The sequence below is a fragment of the Salvelinus fontinalis genome, chromosome 31 (assembly GCF_029448725.1).
Source record: "Salvelinus fontinalis isolate EN_2023a chromosome 31, ASM2944872v1, whole genome shotgun sequence".
In the NCBI taxonomy this organism is placed as follows: Eukaryota; Metazoa; Chordata; class Actinopteri; order Salmoniformes; family Salmonidae; genus Salvelinus; species Salvelinus fontinalis.
In genome coordinates this window covers 27,668,335-27,691,161 of record NC_074695.1, presented here as the reverse complement: position 1 = coordinate 27,691,161, position 22,827 = coordinate 27,668,335, and the positions used below count along the sequence as shown (strand labels likewise).

General features: G+C 43.3%; 2 protein-coding genes across 3 annotated transcripts in view; both read left to right on the top strand.

Annotated features, from left to right (window-relative positions):
* Positions 1-11,081: 11,081 nt before the first annotated feature.
* Positions 11,082-14,144, top strand: LOC129829367 (E3 ubiquitin/ISG15 ligase TRIM25-like). The gene is made up of 2 exons (XM_055891033.1): positions 11,082-11,150; positions 12,109-14,144. The coding sequence occupies exon 2, from the start codon at positions 12,156-12,158 to the stop codon at positions 13,530-13,532; it is 1,377 nt and encodes a 458-aa protein (XP_055747008.1). The 5' UTR covers positions 11,082-11,150; positions 12,109-12,155; the 3' UTR covers positions 13,533-14,144.
* A 2,864-nt stretch (positions 14,145-17,008) lies between these two features.
* Positions 17,009-22,827, top strand: part of chchd6a (coiled-coil-helix-coiled-coil-helix domain containing 6a) — a 95,944-nt gene continuing 90,125 nt past the window's right edge. Inside the window, exons 1-2 of one of the 2 annotated variants that reach the window (XM_055892028.1) lie at positions 17,009-17,259; positions 21,310-21,406. In XM_055892028.1, the coding sequence (XP_055748003.1) occupies positions 17,176-17,259; positions 21,310-21,406 (181 nt within the window). In that variant the 5' untranslated portion in view covers positions 17,009-17,175. The remainder of the gene's footprint in view (positions 17,260-21,309; positions 21,407-22,827) is intronic. The other variant, XM_055892026.1, reaches the window with a different exon arrangement.

Genomic DNA, 22,827 nt, shown 5'->3' with positions numbered 1-22,827 from the left:
CTTGAAAAATATAACTTATAAACGTCAACTGTTGTACCACACCAGTACCCCAAATATAAGATTGTTTTACTCCAATGTTTGTAAACAATGCAAATGTAAAGAAACACTGTATAGCTTCAAAACATGGTTTTCATTTTGATATCCTGGATGGTCAATCTATTATATACAGTATATATACACTACCGTTCAAACGTTTGGGGTCTCTTAGAAATGTTCTTGTTTGTAAAATAAAAGCTAATTTTTGGTCCTTTAAAAAAACATAAAATTCATCATAAATACAGTGTAGACATTGTTAATAATGTTGTAAATGACTATTGTAGCTGGAAATGGCAGATTTTTTATGGAATATCTACATAGGTGTACAGAGGCTCATTGTCAGCAACCATCACTCCTGTGTTCCAATGCCATGTTGTGTTAAAAACAAATCCAAGTTTATAATTTTAAAAGGCTAATTGATCATTAGAAAACCCTTTTCTAGGCAGAGTTGCAAAGAAAAAGCCATATCTCAGACTGGCCAATAAAAATAAAAGATTAAGATGGGCAAAAGAACACAGGCACTGGAGAGGAACTCTGCCTAGAAGGACAGCATCCCGGAGTTGCCTCTTCACTGTTGACGTTGACACTGGTGTTTTGCGGGTACTATTTAATGAAGCTGCCAGTTGAGGACTTGTGTGGCATCTGTTTCTCAGGCTAGACACTCTAATGTACTTGTCCTCTTGCTTAGTTGTGCACCAGGGCCTCCCACTCCTCTTTCTATTCTGGTTAGAGCCAGTTTGTGCTGTTCTGTGAAGGGAGTAGTACACAGCGGTGTACGAGATCTTCAGTTTCTTGGCAATTTCTCGTATGGAATAGCCTTCATTTCTCAGAACAAGAATAGACTGATGAGTTTCAGAAGGAATTTCTTTGTTTCTGGCCATTTTGAGACTGTAATCGAACCCACAAATGCTGATGCTCCAGATACTCAACCAGTCTAAAGAAGACCAGTTTTATTGCTTCTTTAATCAGAACAACAGTTTTCAGCTGTGCTAACATAATTGCGAAAGGGTTTTCTAACGATCAATTAGCCTTTAAATTATTTTTAAATTTAACTTTTATTTAACCAGGTAGGCCAGTTGAGAACAAGTTCAACTGCGAAAATGATCAACTTGGATTAGCTAACACAACGTGCCATTGGAACACAGGAGTGATGGTTGCTGATAATGGGCCTCTGTACGCCTATTAAGATATTCCATAAAAAATCGTTTCCAGCTACAATAGTCATCTACAACATTAACAATGTCTACACTGTGTTTCTGATCAATGTCTACACTGTGTTTCTGGTCTCTGTACACCTATGTAGATATTCCCCCCAAAATCTGCCATTTTCTGCTACAATAGTCATTTACAACATTAACAATGTCTACACTATATTTCTGATCAATTTGATGTTATTTTAAAGGCCCCAAAAAATTGCTTTTCTTTAAAAAACAAGGCCATTTCTAAGTGACCCCAACATTTTTTGAAAGGTAGTGTATATATGTGATAGAATGCGTAGACATTATGGACAGTATGTGGATAGAATATATAGTATATTTGAAGAATACGTGGATAAAATAGTATATGTACAGCAATAGTTGAATAGGATAGACTTGAGTAGAATACAGTATATACGTATGAAATGGGTAAAACAGTATGTAAACATTATTGAAGTGATCAGTGTTCCATTATTAAAGTGACCAGTGTTCCATGTCTATGTACATACAGTATGGCAGCAGCCGACAAGGGGCAGAGATGAGTAACCATGTGGTAGCCGGCTCGTGACTAAGTTCAGGGTAGGGTACTGGGTGTAGGCCGACTAGAGATTGCTATTTAACAGTCTGATGGCCTTGAGAAAGAAGCTGTTTTTCAGTCTCTCTGTCCCAGCTTTGATGCACCTGTGCTGACCTCGTCTATGAATTTGAGAGTGGATACATTTCTCCAGGCCCATCCCTTAGCTTTTTACCAAAACAGAGGTGGGGTGACCACTTTGTTATTGTTTCAATGAAAGACTCAAGCTTTAATTGGTACAATGGGGTGCATTGTTAGTGTGTCCTCCTCAGAGTCATCGAGACGCCTGTGACTGATCAAACTATTTATACATTACAATTCCATTGAACACCCTCACCGTAAAAATAAATATCTCAGAGCTAACGGAATAATGGAAAATGGATATCAGGGTTGATATAAACACACATATACACAGCACATTTCCAAAGAGGGGCCAAGCGTACTCACAATACCCTGTGTTGTATGGAAAGCCCCCTGGAGATAGCCGACGTCTGGAAAAGGTAAGAAATCTCTGCCTTCTCCTGTTTGAACTGCACGCTCAAACGAGGACTTAGCCTAAATATTTCCACTGAGAGAGACGGCAGAATGTTATCACATGTGGAGGTTATATACACACCCTCACGCATATGCACAGACATACACACCTACATGCCCTTATACACACAGACACACATGCACCACATGAATAGACACACACGCATATACACACAAACATCCCTGTAACACAAACATTACTCCACATTTGGATATAGAGATGTGATGACAGTATATGGGTATACCTGAGACCTTTACTCAATCAAAGAACCAGTAAATCATCTCCAGTTCAGATATAAAACGGAGGGGTGTATAAGAACTGAGACAGGTATTGTCTTCTGACTGGTTCTACCTTGCGTGCCACTATGTCATTGTCTCTGTAACATGGAGGAATGCCTGACAGAAAATACAAGAAGAACCCAGTCTCAGAGTAGAAAAAGGGAATGAACGAAGGAGAGAGGCAGGGAGAAAAAAGTCTCCCCAAACAGAACCAGATGGAGGGTGTGGGGCGCTCTTTGATCTCCTCTACTCTGCCTGATTGATGTTGCACATTTCATTTCCTCGTCAGGGATGTGACATAATGTTTCGGCCACTATTTTCTCTTTTTTTACTAAATCTCTCTTTTTTTCTGCAGTGGTAACACACCAAACAATGAAAAGACTGACCATCGAAATCAAAAATGCTGGAAAAAGACAACTTGACTGGAAATATTTCTGAACCCTCCAGTTCTGGTGAATCTACTTGTAATGAAGCAGTTCACAGCTAACGTGTCATAATAAGACACAGTGAAACTGCTGTGTGTGAGGGAACATGTCTGTTATAGCATGGCTGACATCCACCGGAATGTTCTATACTTTAGCTATGACCTCAGTCCACATCTATTCTAATTCAACAAGAGAAATGAGCAGTAGTAAAGCAGAGATCTCCAATGGTGTAACCCAAAGCTTTAATGATGACTGCAAATACACTGCTTTAATATCTAATTTCCCGACAGGTTATTTTGGACTCAGAATTGCTATTTAATAGATCTATTATACGGTGGTGAGTGAGTTATGACTCTACACAGGGGTTTTTCAATTATTCTTACAATATTTTGTGTGTGAAACATTGGCAGCCTTGAAGAAAAACTCCATTGCATGTTAAATTCGTATTATTTTCCCACATGCCAGATACTTTGAAATAACACTCAAACCAATCCCAAAGAATGGAAGCTAACAAAGTGATGAATTGCACAAATTCCAACAGGGATACTTTCCCCTCCCTCCTGTCACACAGCCACCCTTCACCCCACTGCCCAAAGCTGTGGGACACCCCCACATCTGGCCTCCATTTCCTCCAGCGAAGAGACACTTCCTGTGGGCAGGGTTTGAGGGGGAAAGGGACTGCATGTCTAATGTTTGGATATGCTGAGGGTGCAGCAGGGGCAGAGGTGATATAGATTTGGACACAGTTCAGGGTCAGAGGGGTATCAACTAATGTTATGGTTAGAGCAGGATGGGCTTGGCCTGGATAAGAGACGGTTGCAATAAAGAATATTACTGAAATCTCATTGTCTCCTTAACATATTTAAAAGTTTCAAAATGTCAGTCTACAGTGACAGACAGTTATTGGTTGCAACTTTCACTGAATACCTTAGTAAACGTAGAGCTGTTGTTTGATAGAAATACAGTAAGCCATCAAATGTAACACTGTGTAAATTAAACTGCTGTATAGTAAACGGTATATACAGGTAGTAGGAATATTTAGGCATCTCAGACATCTTAGGGCCGTTCCAGACACCTGTTTTAGAGTAAATCCATAAAAAGTGTCCTTTAAATCTACATTGCTTGAAAAGCGGTGGGATATTTGTTTTGAAGGTGGCTCTTATAACCCCCCCCCCCCCCCCCCACCTTATGTTCGAAAAAGACTGTTTCATTACTGTTCCAAGATGGGGGCTTAGAATGCTTTTTTATGGATTAAGTTCATAATCCCCCAAAATATGCCGGCCTACTGATTCTTTCTAAGGATTGACAAATTATAATTCTCTCTCGCTCTCTACCTCCCTCTCTCTCTGCTACTGTGATGGCACACTGTGGTATTTCTCCCAATAGATATGGGAGTTTATCAAAATTGGGTTTGTTTTCAAATTCTTTGTGGATCTGTGTAATCTGAGGGAAATATGTGTCTTTAATATGGTCATACATTTGGCAGGAGGTTAGGAAGTGCAGCTCAGTTTCCACCTCATTTTGTGGGCAGTGTGCACATAGCTTGTCTTCTCTTGAGAGTCAGGTCTGCCTAAGCTTTGACTATGTAGAGATTCAGTGTGCATAGCCTTTCTCAATAGCAAGACTATGCACACTGAATCTCTACATAGTCAAAGCTTTCCTTAAATTTGGATCAGTCACAGTGGTCAGGTATTCTACCACTGTATACTCTCTGTTTAGGGCCAAATAGCATTCTAGTTTGCTCTGTTTTTTTGTTAATTCTTTCCATTGTGTCAAGTAATTATATTTTTGTTTTCTCATGATTTGGTTGGGTCTACTGTAATTGTATTGCTGTCCTGGGGCTCTGCGGGGTCTGTTTGTGTTTGTGAACAGAGCACCAGGACCAGCTTGCTTAGGGGACTCTTCTCAATCAATCAATCAAGTTTATTTTATATAGCCCTTCGTACATCAGCTAATGTCTCGAAGTGCTGTACAGAGACCCAGCCTAAAACCCCAAACAGCTAGAATGCAGGTGTAGAAGCACGGTGGCTAGGAAAAACTCCCTAGAAAGGCCAAAACCTAGGAAGAAACCTAGAGAGGAACCAGGCTATGAGGGGTGGCCAGTCCTCTTCTGGCTGTGCCGGGTGGAGATTATAACAGAACTTTGCCAAGATGTTCAAAAATGTTCATAAGTGACAAGCATGGTCAAATAATAATCATGAATAATATTCAGTTGGCTTTTCATAGCCGATCATTAAGAGTTGAAAAACAACAGGTCTGGGACAGGTGGCGGTTCCATAACCGCAGGCAGAACAGCAGCAAGGCCAGGCGGACTGGGGACAGCAAGGAGCCACCACGCCCGGCAGTCCCGACGTATAGTCCCAGGGCTCAGGTCCTCCGAGAGAAAGAAAGAGAGAAGGAGAAAATTAGAGAGAGCCAAGATTTTCAAAATGTTCATGAATGACAAGCATGGTCAAATAATAATCAGGAATAAATCTGTTGGCTTTTCATAGCCGATCACAGCAGGTCTGGGACAGGTAGGGGTTCCGTAACCGCAGGCAGAACCGTTGAAACTGGAATAGCAGCAAGGCCAGGCGGACTGGGGGCAGCAGGGAGTCGTCATGCCCGGTAGTCCTGACGTATGGTCCTAGGGCTTAGGTTCTCAGAGAGAGAAAGAAAGAGAGAACGAGAGAATTAGAGAAAGCATACTTAAAAATTCACACAGGACACTGGATAAGACAGGAGAAGTACTCCAGGTATAACCAACTGACCCTAGCCCCCCGACACAAACTACTGCAGCATAAATACTGGAGGCTGAGACAGGAGCGGTCAGGAGACACTGTGGCCCCATCCGAAGATACCCCCGGACAGGGCCAAATAGGAAGGATATAACCCCACCCACTTTGCCAAAGCACAGCCCCCGCACCACTGGAGGGATATCTTCAACCACCAACTTATAATCCTGAGACAAGGCCGAGTATAGCCAACAAAGATCTCCACCACAGCACAAACCAAGGGGGGGCGCCAACCCAGACAGGAAGATCACGTCAGTAACTCAACCCACTCAAGTGACGCACCCCTCCCAGGGACGGCATGAAAGAGCACCAGTAAGCCAGTGACTCAGCCCCTGTAACAGGGTTAGAGGCAGAGAATCCCAGTGGAGAGAGGGGAACCGGCCAGGCAGAGACAGCAAGGGCGGTTCGTTGCTCCAGAGCCTTTCCGTTCACCTTCACACTCCTGGGCCAGACTACACTCAATCATATGACCTACTGAAGAGATAAGTCTTCAGTAAAGACTTAAAGGTTGAGACCGAGTCTGCGTCTCTCACATGGGTAGGCAGACTGTTCCATAAAAATGGAGATCTATAGGAGAAAGCCCTGCCTCCCGCTGTTTGCTTAGAAATTCTAGGGACAATTAGGAGGCCTGCGTCTTGTGACCGTAGCGTACGTATTGGTATGTACGGCAGGACCAACTCGGAAAGATAGGTAGGAGCAAGCCCATGTAACGCTTTATAGGTTAACAGTAAAACATTGAAATCAGCCCTTGCCTTAACAGGAAGCCAGTGTAGGGAAGCTAGCACTGGAGTAATATGATCAAATTTCTTGGTTCTAGTCAGGATTCTAGCAGACGTATTTAGCACTAACTGAAGTTTATTTAGTGCTTTATCCGGGTAGCCGGAAAGTAGAGCATTGCAGTAGTCTAACCTAGAAGTAACAAATGCATGGATTAATTTTTCTGCATCATTTTTGGACAGAAAATTTCTGATTTTTGCAATGTTACGTAGATGGAAAAAAGCTGTCCTTGAAACAGTCTTGATATGTTCGTCAAAAGAGAGATCAGGGTCAAGAGTAACGCCGAGGTCCTTCACAGTTTTATTTGAGACGACTTTACAACCATCAAGATGAATTGTCAGATTTAACAGAAGATCTCTTTGTTTCTTGGGACCTAGAACAAGCATCTCTGTTTTGTCCGAGTTTAAAAGTAGAAAGTTTTCAGCCATCCACTTCCTTATGTCTGAAACACAGGCTTCTAGCGAGGGCAATTTTGGGGCTTCACCATGTTTCATTGAAATGTACAGCTGTGTGTCATCCGCATAGCAGTGAAAGTTAACATTATGTTTTCGAATAGCATCCCCAAGAGGTAAAATATATAGTGAAAACAATAGTGGTCCTAAAACGGAACCTTGAGGAACACCGAAATGCACAGTTGATTTGTCAGAGGACAAACCATTCACAGAGACAAACTGATATCTTTCCGACAGGTTCATCTCTCTGTAGGTGACGGCTTTGTTATGGAAAGTTTGGGAATCACTTCCTTTTAGGTGGTTGTAGAATTTAACGTCTCTTTTCTGGATTTTGATAATTAGCGGGTATCTGCCTAATTCTGCTCTGCATGCATTATTTGGTGTTTACGTTGTACACGGGATATTTTTGCAGAATTCTGCATGCAGAGTCTCAATTTGGTGTTTGTCCCATTTTGTGAATTCATGGTTGGTGAGCGGACCCCAGACCTCACAACCATGAAGGGCAATGGGTTCTATAACTGATTCAAGTATTTTTAGCCAGATCCTAATTGGTATGTCGAATTTTATGTTCCTTTTGATGGCATAGAAGGCCCTTCTTGCCTTGTCTGTCTGTCTCTCCCTTGTTGTCTGATTGAAAATTGCTACAGTATTTTGGAGAAAAGGGTGCAATGAAATGAATAAAAAAGTGGTGCCACTTCAAAGCCCAGCATATTACCAGGAGTTTAAAGTTACCTGTGGTGCCAAAGGAGTTTTAATATGCACAGGGAAATGGCATACGCCCTCGCAAGTTAGGCTCTGCCTCTAAGAGTAACCAATCTGCCTCTTAATAACTAAATGGCAATTTATGAATTACAACTCAAATCTCTGCCATAATAGCACCAAATGATTCTCTCCAAACGCACTGTAGCACAGCAAAGTCAAGTCCCAGTCCAACTCTCCAGCAGAGGATGCCAAAGGCACTATAATAGTGAATTAGTAGTGGATGCCTAGTGGCCTGGAATGTTTTTGGGGTACTCTCCCTGACATAGGCCACCTGTGTGCTCTCTGATGGTGTCAAGTCAAGTTACCATAATATTACTAAAGGGGTCGATTTTGGCACCTGTCTTCTTTACTATTTATATAAATAATATTGGTTTATCTGCAAAAACCTGTAACATTCAACTGTATGCAGATGACACTGTTATGTATGGTATTTCCCCAACGTCTGGCCAGGCTATGTTGGAGCTGTAATCTGATTTTGTTACCTTGCAGAAAGTCCTTGTTGATTTACGTTGGTACTTAATGCAGGAAAAACGACATGTATGCTGTTTTCTAATTCTCATAGGAATATTTTAGATGGCTTTCACATTTATGCATTGCATGGTTCTTTCATTGAGCAGGTTCCCACCTATAAATATCTGGGCTTTTGGATTGACAATAATGTGGAGTTTAAAAAGCATACGGTGGCTCTCTAAGGCTCTCTAAGGTCAGGGCGTGACAGTACCCCCCCAAAGGTGCGGACTCTGGCCGCAAAACCTGAACCTATAGGGGAGGGTCTGGGTGGGCATCTATTCGCGGTGGCGGCTCTGGTGCGGGACGTAGACCGCTCCACCTCTGGCTCACCCCACTTTGGTGGCGCCTCTGGTGCGGGGACCCTCGTCGCCAACCCCAGACTGGGGACCTTCTCCGCAGGCCCCGGACCGGGGACCGTCGCTGGAGGCTCCGGACTGGAGACCACCGCTGGAGGCTCTGGACTGGGGACCGCCGCTGGAGGCTCCGGACTGGGGACCGTCGCTGGAGGCCCCGGACTGGGGACCGTCGCTGGAGGCCCCGGACTGGGGACCGTCGCTGGAGGCCCCGGACTGGAGGCCGTCGCTGGAGGCCCTGGACTGGAGGCCGTCGCTGGAGGCTTCGTGCCATGGATCATCACTGGGCCGTGGAGACGCACTGGAAGTCTGGAGAGCAGAGGTGGAACAACCCATCCTGGCTGAATGCTCACCCTAGCCCGGCAACTGCGGGGTGCTGGCACAGGACGTACTGGGCTGTGGACACGCACCGGAGACACAGTGCGCAGAGCCGGCGCAGGATATCCTGGACTGAAGAGACGCACTGGAGGCCAGATGCGCTGAGCCGGCACCATCCGTCCTGGCTGGATGCCCACTCTAGCCTAGCCGATGCGGGGAGCTGGGATAAAGCGCACCGGGCTATGAGTGCGCATTGGAGTACACCGTTCGCTCCACCGCATAACACGGTGCCTGACCAGTACGACGCTCCCTCCGGTGAGCACGGGGAGTTGGCTCAGGTCTCCAACCTGACTCAGCCAATCTCCTCGGGTGCTCTTCTCGGGCTTCCGTGCTAGCCGTGTCCCCTCGTAACGCTGGGCCCCCTTTCTAGCTGCCTCCGCCTTCCTAGCTGCTTCCACCTGTTCCCATGGGAGGCAATCCCTTCCGGCCAGGATCTCCTCCCACGTCCAGGATCCTTTGCCATCCAGGATGTCCTCCCATGTCCAGTCCTCCTTATCACGCTGCATGGTCCGTTTGTGGTGGGAGGTTCTGTCACGGCCGTCGAAAGAAGTGGACCAAAGTGCAGCGTTGTGAGCGTACATTTTCTTTTATTTAGTAAAATGTCGCCAACAAAACAAGAAATAACAAAAACGACCGTGAAGCTTACAAGGGCAATAGTGCCCCTAACGAAGACAACTACCCACACTCTAAGGTGGCAAAACAGGCTGCCTAAGTCTGATTCCCGATCAGAGACAACTATAGACAGCTGTCCCTGATTGAGAACCATACCTGGCCAAAACATAGAAACACATCACCTAGAAATAAAGAACATAGAATGCCCACCCAAATCACACCCTGACCAAACCAAATAGAGACATAAAAAGCCTCTCTAAAGTCAGGGCGTGACATACGGATGAGCTAGTTATTAAGAAGCTGAGACTTAAAGTAGGCTTCTTTTATAGAAATATATCATGCATCTCCCTAAACAGCAGGAAGCAGATTGTACAGTCAGATATCCTGGTAGTTCTTGACTATGGTGACACCATTTATCGGAATGCAGCAGCCACTACTATTAAACATTTGGATGCCGTCTACCATAGCGCCCCATGCTCTATCACAGGCGACATGTATCAAAAGGTTGTCTGGTCCTCATTGAAGTCCCGTAGATCACTTCATTACCCCCTTGTTGTTTACAAATCTCTACTACACAAAATTCCAACCTACCTCACTTCACTGTTAACATTGTAAAATATGAGACACCAAACCCGTTCACAGGTCTCAAGGTTCACAACTTTCGAGGTTCCAATAGTACGTATTTTTGGAATAGCCTACCAAACTCCCTACATCTTGACACTCTGGTGCCTCTTGGCCAGTTTAAGACTTTAATGTTAAATTAATTTAATGAGAATCACAACTGTTTGGATTGAATGTAAATAATTGTACCTGTGGTGTTTGAAGTTGTAAGTGTTGATTCTGTAATTTGTAGTTAACTTTTATTTTTATTAATCATTTGTCACGTTCCTGACCTGTTTTCCTTTGTTATGTATTTGTTTTAGTTGGTCAGGGCGTGAGTTGGGTGGGTTGGTCTAGGTTTGTTTTTCTATGTTGGGATTTTGTGTTTGGCCTGGTATGATTCTCAATCAGAGACAGGTGTGTATCGTTTGTCCCTGATTGAGAGTCATACTAAGGCAGCCAGGGTTTCACTGGTGTTTTGTGGGTGTTTGTTTCCTGTGTCAGTGTTTGGGCCACACAGGACTGTTTTCAGGTTAGTCACGTTTGTAGAGTTTCGTAATTTGTAGTGTTTGTTGATTAAAACATGAATACCTACTACTCCGCATCTTGGTCCGATCCATGCTCCTCCTCGTCTGAGTATGTTCATTATTTAGCGTTACATAACACTTTAAAGGTTGAATTTTGTTATCATTTTGAGGAGAATGTTTTAATCTGCAATATTCCATGATATAGGGTTGGGTTCAATTCCATTTAAATTCTTGGAATTTGGTTTACATTCTGAATTGAAATAGAATTGACCCTAACCCCGTTGTCTTCCGACAGGTGGCGTCACTCCTACGCAACGCTCGTCCCTCAATCAGTGCAGGCAGAATCGGCGCACGATCTGATGTAAGACAATGTCCCAACTCTGCTCTGTCTGTTATTTGTTATCTAGGCCATACATTTTAGTCATGCTGTATGGTCACAGGAGGGCCACCTGGCAAGCCCCTGCTGGACCGTTTGAGTTTTTTTACTTCCCCTGTTCTGTCCTGAAAGACACACTCCAGCATTAAAAGAAAAAAAAAAAAAGAATCCTGTTGAAAAACAAAATCCCACGTATAAGTACAATAATGTACAAACACTTAAGGGTAAAAAAATGTTTTGAGCATAATAGTGTTTTTCATGGAGTTGGTCTGAGTAGGCCATTCAAGGAGTTGGTCTGATGGTGCCTTCTGATGTCATCCCTCCCTTGCTTGAGGAGCAATAAAGGAGTGATAGAGATGTGCCTTTTGTTAAAGCTGAAAAGGAGACTGAAGTAGGACTTTAAGCCTGCAATGAATTCTGTGTTTGCTTGTTTTTAGCTGTCCTAAATATACTAACCCCAAAAAATAGAGACCTCTTCTTATCCGCTGTTGAACTGGCTTAAAACTTGTAATTTTCCACCACTTCTGTAAAAACACAAAACAAAACACAAATTGGGAGACACTGGAATTGTAATTTAAAGTGAAGTGTTTACAGTAAACACAGTATGATGCGGGACATGTATGTACAATACTGAGTTCACCCATCTTACATTGAAGTTTCCTATAACCCAAGCAACCATTAGTGTACAACTCTTCACCAGATCCTAATTTATTTCCTCAGGTAAGAGATTATTTTTGTTAGTTTAAATACTTTTGATTAGTGGATTCAGAACATATTTTAATAATGACGTTATTATTTGTTCTGTCGACTCACTGTCAAGGATGGCAGGAGTCTTGGCAGTATCACTTCTCAGAATGCTATTCAGCACACGTTACGACTTTGGTTGCCAGTAAATATCATTGCTCACTTCCTTGTCTTGCTCTCATTCCATTGGTCTCTTCAGTATGCTCTGAGGCCAGTGTGGAGAATCAGAGTGAAAAAGGAAGGACCATGCCTCTGTCTAAACCAGAGAAGCTGTTAGAACATGAGCTCAGCTGCCCTATCTGCCTACAGCTCTACACAAATCCGGCCTATCTGCCCTGTGGCCATAACTATTGCCTTGTCTGCATTAACGCTACAGACGCCCGCAGTGGAGAGAAGAGCCTGCCTCGCTGCCCTGAGTGCAGAGAAGAGTACAGTGGTACAGAGACACTGCACAAGAACTTCAAGCTCTGCGGCATCATTGAAGGCTACAGGGCCATTGCGCTAGACGAGAACCCTGGGAGAGAGCCGCTGGAGGTACTCTGCGACCACTGTCTGGACACAGAGACGTTGGCCATCAAGACCTGCCTAAAGTGTGAGATGTCCCTGTGTGCCAGGCACCTGCAGCGCCACTCTGAGAGGGAATCCTTCCGGAGCCATGACCTGGTGGAGCCCCAGACTAAGCTGGGCCTGAGGAGCTGTGCTATTCATGGACGCCTGCTAGAGTACTTCTGTGTCAGCGACATGACCTTCCTCTGCGCCTCCTGCTTCATCAAGGGCACCCACCAGAATCACGATGTCCTGACTATCGAGGTGGCTGAGGAGGAGATGAGGAGGGTCCTAGAGAGCCGGAGCAAGGTGGTGGCCAACAGGCTGCAGCTGACCGAGACCCTGTTGCAGAGGGCTGCTGAGGACCAGGGCACCTCTGATGCTGTGGGGGACAAGCTGATGTCTACTGCTGTGGCCCTAATGTACAGCATGGCTGGCCTGGTGAGCAGGTACAGGGACAGGATGAGCCTGCTGCTGGAGGAGGAGAGAGGCCATCAGAGGAAGATCTGGCAGAGTGGCCTGGGGCTTCTAGAGGAACAGCAGATGGAGCTGATGGAGGCCAACCAGAGCACTGCCGAGGTCCTCACAGTGACAGATACGCGTCTGTTCATCCACAAGTTCCTGCTGATCGAATCCCAACTCACGCTGGTGGTGACAGGCACTGTGGCCAGACTGCTCTCCAAAGAGCCTCTCAACACCAAGCGGCTCCAAGCCAGCCTGAGGAAGAAGGACTTCAGGGCAGAGATGGGCCAGCTCCTCCAGGCCCTCAACGTCCAGCTCAACCCTCTGGAGTTGACCTTCAACATTACCACAGCGCACCCCAGGCTGCTGCTCTCCAACGACCTGCGGACAGTCAAGTACATTGGCACCAAGCAGGCCTCCACTGATAACCATGAGAGGTTCAGTACCGCGCCCCAGGTCCTCTGCTCCCAGAGCTTCACAAGTGGGGAGCACATCTGGGTGGTGGAGGTGGGTGACCAGAGCATGTGGTCAGTGGGCTTGTGCTACAAGAGCGTGCCCAGGAGGGGTGACCACAGCCGGCTGGGCCACAACCCAGTCTCCAGGCGCCTGCAGTGAAAGAACAAGAAGCTGACGGCGTGCCATGCCTCCTCAAACATGGCGCTGGCTGAGAAGACGCTGAGGGTGGAGGTGGCGCTGGACTATGAGGGGGGCACACTGATCTTTCACAGCACCAAGGGCTGTTGGGAGCACCTGCACACATTTAGGGCTGTGTTCGAGGAACCTGTGTACCCTGCGTTCAGCATCCACTCCGCCACAGCACAGTCCTGGATCACCCTCCAGAGTGGAGTGTGACACCTCAGCTTCCCTGTATGTCCATCTATTAACCTTGAAGTGCCTTTGTTACTAACTAACCCAACCATTATCTGTAAATTATTCTAGTAATGGATCTTATCACCAAATGTGAGTAAATTCTAATGAAACAGAATGTAATTACCTCTTAAAATATACAGTAGAATCTGAATTAAAATGTAGTTCAGGCAGGTCCTTATATTGCTGTTTCATACATTACATACATGATTAGATGTAGTAAGTACAGATGTGTTGTCATTCGTAACTAAAGGAATGTAATTTAATTATTTTGTAAAGAGATCTGACTGTATTTGATCTTACCTGCCTAAAATGAGTGTTGCATTGTTTCATTCAGACCATACATCTCTGTGGTTTTATATTGAGTTGTTTTAGAGTTGATACTTATTAATCAATGTACTATAGTAGGCCAGGCCTACAGCACATGTGAATATTGGATACTTTCTATTTATATTTGTTTCAGGGACAAGATGAAACAAACATGTGTGATTTGTAATTGTATTTGAAAATCAGTTCACGTTGGATTTATACACAATAAACAGCTATAAGGCTATGATATTGTACTTTGTGAATGGCAAAGTGGTTGTTGAGGAAAGACTTGATCCTCGGGGGAGACACAATGCTCAATGTTTATTTTACAAATAAACAGTGGTGGAAAACAAATGTCATACTTGAGTAAAAGTAAAGATAATGTACATTAATAGAAAATGACTTAGGTAAAAGGGAAAGTCACCCAGTAAAAAACTACTTGAGTAAGTCTAAAAGTATCGGTTTTTAAATGTACTCATGTACAGTGGTGGAAAAAGTCTTCAGTTGTCATACTTGAGTAAAAGTAAAAAGTAAAAGTAAATGCTATACATCAAATGTCTTATAATAAGCAAACCAGACGGCACACGGGCACACTCCAACACTCAGACATAATTTACAAACTCAGTATGTGTTTAGTGAGTCCGCCAGATCAGAGGCAGTAGGGATGACAATGCGTTAAATTGATAGGTGTGTGAATTTGACCATATTGCTGTCCTGCCTCAGCATTTGAAATGTAATGAGTACTTTTGGGTGTGAGGGAAAATGTATGGCAGTAAAAAGTACATATTTTCCTTAGGAATCTAGTGGAGTAAAAGTAAAAAGTACAGATACCCCAAAAAACAACTTAAGTAGAACTTTTATGAAGAGATATACAAGGCTTCAGAAGACCTGTATAAATTAAATGAGCAAAATGATGTATGTCCACAGTTCAAATGCTGAAGTCAGTAACTTAGTAGGACAGAGAGTGTGAAACAGATGACTCTAACAAAGCTTTCCAGGAATAACATCCCATGAGGCCCCACTCTGAAAGGTCAAAACAGTTTAACAGTTGTCACTCTCACATGCTGTCCCCATCTTCAATTAGAACAACAAATCAACCTTGACAAACCAGCGTAAATACACTGAACATTGTCAAAGACTCCAGTCACTCAAGTCATAGACTATTCTTTCTGCTACAGCACAGCAAGCAGTACCGGAGCGCCAAGTCTAGTTCCAAAAGGCTCCTTAACAGCTTCTACCCCCAAGTCATAAGACTGTTGAACAATTAATCAAATGGCCACCTGGACTATTTACATTGACCCCCCCCCCCACCCCCCTTTGTTTTTACACTGCTGCTATTTGCTGTTTATTATCTATGCATAGTCACTTTACCCCTACCTACATGTACAAATTACCTCGACTAACCTGTACCCCCGCACACTGACTCGATACCGGTACCCCCTGTATATAGCCTCATTATTGTTATTTTATTGTGTTAGCTTTTATTTTATTTTTTATTTTATTTAGTAAATATTTTCTCAACTCTATTTCTTGAACTGCATTGTTGATTACGGGTTTGTAAATAAGCATTTCACGGTAAGGTCTACACCTGTTGTATTCGGCGCATGTGACAAATAAGATTTGATTTGAACACAAATATAAAGGCAACATGTAAAGTGTTGGTCCCATGTTTCATGTGCTGAAATAAAAGATCCCAGAAATGTTCCATATGCACAAAAAGCTTACTTCTCTAAAATGTTGTGCGCAAATTTGTTTACATCCCTGTTAGTGAGCATTGTATCCTTTGTCAAGATAATCCATCCATCTGACAGGTGTGGCATATGAAGAATCTGCGGAGGAGTATTTCTGTATGTAATAAAGCCCTTTTGTGGAGAAAATCTCATTCTGATTAGCTGGGCCTGGCTCCCCAGTGGGGTCTTCTTGGCTCCCAAGTTGGCTGGCCTATGTCCTCCCGGGACCACCCATGGCTGCGCCCCTGCCAAGTCATGTGAAATCCATAGATTAGGGCCTAATGAATTTATTTCAATTGACTGATTTCCTTATAGAAACTGTAACTCAGCAAAATCTTTGAATGTTGCATTTATATGTTGCGTTTATATTTTTGTTCACTATACATTTCTCACACTAAATGACCTGGCAGGCAAAAATAATCTCTTAAAGGGACATGCTGGTGATTGTCCTAAGGCTACAATGTACTGAAACTACCAATAAAGAATAATCACATTTGATTGTTAACCTATGGTTACCTCAATGTCCACTGTTGATTTCAGAAAAGCAAAACAGACATTCATCCTTATGAAAGCCCTTTTACAAAAATCCCACTGTACCATACAAATCACCACACCCTGTCTCAGGGATGGCTAACTCTGGAAATTATTTTTTGTCTCTACTGAGTTAGGAAATCAGCTTTTAGTTTTCTTGCACCTTATTTGTGGAACAATCTTCAAGATGTTCTTACATGCTATGTTCTGGTTCTTCTAGGCCAATTCAGAAAGCTGACTGAGGACCTTATTGCTGAGTAATGTGTTTGTTTATTATGACCATATTTTTCTTTCTGCTTGCATTTTGTATTTATATTTTCATGTGTGTATTTTCTGTCATTAATGTAACTCAGGGCTCATCTATAAAAAATACCTTGGTCTCAGAATGACTCCCTGATAAAATGAAGGTTAAATAGAAAATTATTAAGTAGGTACCACTCGATATGACACACTGGTTTCTGTCTTCCAACCTATCTTGCCCTACAAAACAGGGTTCTGGTTCTGACAGCTCATGGCCTGCGTATTTTGCAAACCTTTGTGCACAGTGCCCTCTACTGACATACGCCGTCGGAAATCGTATTTAAACAAATTAAACTACATTTCCCCTTAACCTTTCGGTAGCACCTCGAACGTCCACAAATTCCATTGGATCACATCACATTATCGTCCTATGGCGTACGAGAATACAAACCCATCCATTTATATTCAAATTCGTATGATTCGTTCTCGTAAAGAGATTCAATCTGTCAAAGATAGCTGTCAACACAGTGGGGAAGTGAACACCCTTTTCTACCATTTGGAAGAATATTTGGACGATAGAGATGGGATCTGGTCAAAGTGCGACCAGGAAAGTGTCTTTTGGAGTGGATGATGAGGACAGAGTACGGGTTCTTCGTGGTGTAAAGGTAACATTCTTGGCTGCTATCATACTTCTAGCTAGCTAGCTAGTTACACTAACGTTAGCAAGGTGGTGTTCAAATGTGTCACCAGTGTGAGACGAATGTTTCAATTTAATATTTATTTGTCTAACTGGTACAATAGTATTTGGTCCAATGGCTGTGAAAGGATGTTAGTTACATGTAGTGAGTGATGCTGCCAGACTAGCGTAGCGATGCCACTCCTATGTCTGTCACCTTGTATGAACTGGGCGAGGTTAATAACGTTAACTAGCTAGGACATACGTGGTCATATAAAATGAGCCATTTAGGCGGGTGTATGCAGGAGAAGAAACCTGTCATCAGAGCAATGTATGTTAGCTAACTAGACATAATCTCGAGGCCTACTGTTCTAGTGGTTTACACTATAAGCCGATTGGGTATGGTAGCCAGCGAGTGACTAGCCAGACATCTGCAGGCAGGATCATGCTGACCAGACCACTCGCGCGAATGTTGATTTTGTCCACCCACACCAAACGCGAGATCAGGACACGCAGGTTGAAATATCAAAAATAACTCTGAATCAACTATATTAATTTGGGGACAGGTTAAAAATAACTTAAACATTTATGGCAATTTTGCTAGTTAATTTGTCCTGGGATATAGAGGATATAGAGGTCCACACTCCAGTCCAGTTGGCAGTGGTAATGCAACTTAAAGTTGGTTGCCAACCGCCATATAAAGTCCGAAGAAGAAGAAGCCTGAAATAGGAGAGATTACAAACTCGGCATTAAACATGTATGGCAATTTAGCTAGTTAGCTTGCACTTGCTAGCTAATTTGTCATATTTAGCTAGCTTGCTGTTGCTAGCTAATTTGTCCTATTTAGCTAGCTTGCTGTTGCTAGCTAATTTGTCCTGGGATATAAACATTGAGTTGTTTTTTTACCTGAAATGCACAAGGTCTTCTACTCCGACAATTAATCCACACATAAAACGGCCAACCGGATATTTTCTAGTTCTCTCCTCCTTCCAGGCTTTTTCATCTTTGAAATGATATGGTGATTGGCATCTACACTTTTACCACGACAACCGGCAAAACATTTAGTCTTTCAATCACCCACGTGGGTATAACCAATAAGGAAATGGCACATGGGTACCTGCTTCTGTAAACCAATGAGGAGATGGGAGAGGCAGGACTTTCAACGCGATCTACGTCAGAAATAGGAATTACTTCTATTTTAGCCTGTGGCAACCCAGGCTCGTTGGCATGCGCGAGCAGTGTGTGTGCAATAATAACATGGATTTCTACATTTATTTTGCGACGTGTCCAGTCTGGTCAGCATGTTAGAGGTAAAAACTGTTGAGAAGCCTTTTTGTCCTAGACTTGGCACTCCGGTACCGCTTGCCATGCGGTAGTAGAGAGAACAGTCTATGACTGGGGTGGCTGGGGTCTTTGACAATTTTTAGGGCCTTCTTCTGACACTGCCTGGTATTGAGGTCCTGGATGGCAGGCAGCTTAGCCCCAGTGATGTACTGGGCTGTACGCACTACTATGCTTTTCAACCTATCCACAAATTAATATAGTTGGTTCAGAGTTAATTTAGATTTTTCGACCTGCGTGTCCTGATCGCGTCTGGTGTGGGTGGACAAAATCAATATGCGTGCAATGACGCACGCGTGAGAGCGGTCTGGTCAGCATGTAGCGCGATCGTGGAAAAATACATTTAGATATGCATGTTATTTAATAATTTCATCCAAACTGCTTGCGCGCATCAACGAGCGTCTGCGTAGTCAGGTGCTAAAATAGTTTTGGGGTTACATTTTTTTATGCTTGACGCGCTGAAAGTCCCGCCTCTCCCATCTCATTGGTTTTTAGGAGCATATACCCACATGGGTGATTGAAAGAGGAACTGAGGTCCACGCTCCAGTCCAATTCATGGTGGAAATGCACCTTAACGTTGGCTGCCAACTGCCATATAAAGTCCACAGAAGAAGAAAACTGACAGAGAGATTTCTAGAAATAACTAACTGTAAACGTCCCCTTTTATCTGTGTATTTATTCTCGGAGTAGAGAACACACACTTTTGTGTGACTCAAAATGGGTCAAAATTCTACGAAGAACCAAGAAAAAAGGACCGTGTGCATTTCAGGTAAAATAACAACCCGATGTTTATATCCAAAGACAAATTAGCTAGCAAGCTCAAACTAGCTATCTAGCTTGAGTAGAGGACCTTGTGCATTTCCGGTAAAATAACAACACAATGTTTATATCCCAGGACAAATTAGCTAGCTAAATTGCCATAAATTTTGAAATGCTTTTCAACCTGTCCCCAAATTAATATAGTTGGTTCAGAGTTCATTTTGATATTTCAACCTGCGTGTCCTGACCCGCAAAACACCAGTCTCAACGTGAAGAGGTGACTCCAGGATGCTGGCCTTCTAGGCAAAGTTGCAAAGAAAAAGTCGTATCTCAGACTGGCCAATAAAAAGAAAAAGAAAATATTAAGATGGGCAAAAGAACACAAGACATTGGACAGAGGAACTCTGCCTAGAAGGCCAGCATCCCGGAGTCGCCTCTTCACTGTTGATGTTGAGACTGGTGTTTTGCGGGTATTATTTAATGAAGCTGCCAGTTGAGAGGCGAGGCGTCTGTTTCTCAGGCTAGATACTCTAATGTACTTGTCCTCTTGCTCAGTTGTGCACCGGGGCCTCCCACTCCTCTTTCTATTCTGGTTAGGGCCAGTTTGTGCTGTTCTGTGAAGGGAATAGTACACAGCGCTGTACGAGATCTTCAGTTTCTTGGCAGTTTCTCGTATGGAATAGCCTTAATTTCTCAGAACAAGAATAGACTGATGAGTTTCAGAAGGAATTTCTTTGTTTCTGGCCAATCGAAACCCAAATGCTGATGCTCCAGATACTCAACCAGTCGAAAGAAGGCCAGTTTTATTGCTTCTTTAATCAGGACAACATAATTGCAAAAGGGTTTTCTAATGATCAATTAGCCTTTTAAAATGATATACTTGGATTAGCTAACATAACGTGCCATTGGAACACAGGAGTGATGGTTGCTGATAATGGGCCTCTGTACGCCTATGAAGATATTCCATAAAAAATCAGCCGTTTCCAGCTACAATAGTCATTTACAACATTAACAGTGTCTACACTGTCTTTCTGATCAATTTGATGTTATTTTAATGGACAAAAAATGTGCTTTTCTTTAAAAAACAAGGACATTTCTAAGTGACCCCAAACTTTTGAACGGTAGTGTACAATTCTCCAAGCCACATCTTCATACACTTGTCAGACATAGAGAACTAATACTGTATACAGGTTGTTGGGGTGCGATTGGTCCATGGGTGGCTTTAAAAATGTTTTTGTGATTCCTCATGTCTTACGTTTTGGTAGGAAGAAGTTTCGTCCAAATCAAATGTTGGGTACTATATTTAGTATCATCTGAATCCTATAAAGTAAAATAGGCAATTTGGGTGCAATCAATTATCTTCATTTCTCAGAGATCAAATAAAAGTTAAACAAAATAATGTTTCAGGAATGCCAATTTTATCTCTCTAACTACAGAAACGATTTCAGAACAATCTGTGATGGTGGGTGTCATAGCTTGCTGAAATGACATGGAATGACTGAGAAAATCTTGTGCCTGCTCAGCTGGGCACACACACTCGTTGCAGACCGTTGAACCTTTGCACCTGCTGTCTGCCCTACGGGGAGTTTAGTCTAGAATAGACGTTGCCTTGTAAAAGTATCTTCTTGCTATTGATCAGTTTCTCTGAACTTATATCAACACATTATCATTGTCAACTGGTGAATAGAGTTTGATTATGGCATACAAATGTTTTATGAGTAGCTTGTAGAGTGTTTATAAATCAGTAATGAACAGTGACCTTTATAGGCTAACACATTTAAAAAAATATATGTGACGTACAACTACTGATAAACCCTTAACGAATCCTTTATAAATTGTAAATAAAGAGGTTACTGAAAAATGACAAAATAATTCCAAGGGTTTTCGGAGATATGTTAGCCTTAATGCTAATCTTCCCTCTCGTCACTGTTGTGTTCAGCTGTCAGAGGAGGTTCTCCAGAGGATGAGGGGAGCAGGTCCTGCCAACCAAACAGCAGACCTCAAACCACCGCCCCCCACCAGCCCCAAGAAAGAAAGTAAGCTAATTTACCACCTCCACTTTTCAGTCCTGCTCAACTCTTTATGACCCAACATAACAGAAAAAAAATGTAATAGCTGATGATAAATCTGTTTCACACAAGTAAGTGGGTTTTGAGACTTGAATGTACAGCCTCATTGACCAGAGTAGGTGACACACTTTACAAACTGGTCACAATAATACACCAAGGACACACAGTGCCTTTGGAAAGTATACTTTTCCCACATTTTGTTACGTTACAGCCTTATTCTAAAATGTATTTAAATATTTTTTTCCCCTCATCAATCTACACACAATACCCCATAATGGCAAAGCAAAAACAGGTTTATAGAAATGTTTGCTAATTTCTTAAAAATATAAATAACAGATTTACATGAAGTTTTCTGACCCTTTACTCAGTACTTTGTTGAAGCACCTTTGGCAGTGATTTACAGAATTGAGTCTTCTTGAGTAGGACGCTACAAGCTTGGCACACCTATAGTTCTTCTTTGTAGATCCTCTCAAGCTCTATCAGTTTGGATGGGGAGCGTTGCTGCACAGCTATTTTCAGGCCTTTCCAGAGATGTTTGATCAGGTTCAAGTCCGAGCTCTGGCTGGGCCACTCAAGGACATTCAGAGACTTGCCCCGATGCCACTCCTGCGTTTTCTTGGCTGTTTGCTTAGGGTTGTTGTCCTGTTGGAAGGTGAACCTTCGCCCCAGCTTTAGAGCAGGTTTTCATCAAGGATCTCTCTGTACTTTGCTCCGTTCAACCAGTACCTGCTGCTGAAAACATCCCCACAGCATGATACTGGTACTGCCACCACCATGCTTCACCGTAGGGATGGTGCCAGGTTTCCTCCAGACATGACGCTTGGCATTCAGGCCAAAGAGTTCAATCTTGGTTTCATCAGACCAGAAAATCTTGTTTCTCATGGTCTGAGAGACTTTAGGTGCCTTTTGGCAAACTCTAGCGGGCTGTCATGTGCCTTTTACGGAGGAGTGACTTCCGTCTGGCTACTCTACCATAAAGGCCTGATTGGTGTAGTGCTGCAGAGATGGTTGTCCTTCTGGACGGTTCTCCCATCTCCACAGAGGAACTCTGGAGCTCTGTCAGAGTGACCATCGGGTTCTTGGTCACCTCCCTGACCAAGGCCCTTCTGCCCCGATTGCTCAGTTTGGCCGGGCAGCCAGCTCTAGGTAGAGTCTTGGTGGTTCCAAACTTCTTCCATTTAATAATGATGGAGGCCATTGTGTTCTTGGGGACCTTCAATGCTGCAGACATCTTTTGGAAACCTTTCCCAGATCTATACTGAGACACAATCCTGTCTCTGAGCTCTACGGACAATTCCTTCAACCTCATGGCTTGGTTTTTGCTCTGACATGCACTTTCAACTGTGGGACCTTATATAGATGGATGTGTGCCTTTCCAAATCATGTCC

Coding starts and splice junctions, on each gene's coding strand:
- LOC129829367 (XM_055891033.1), top strand. CDS start 12,156: ATGCCTCTGTCTAAACCAGAGAAGCTGTTAGAACATGAGCTCAGCTGC.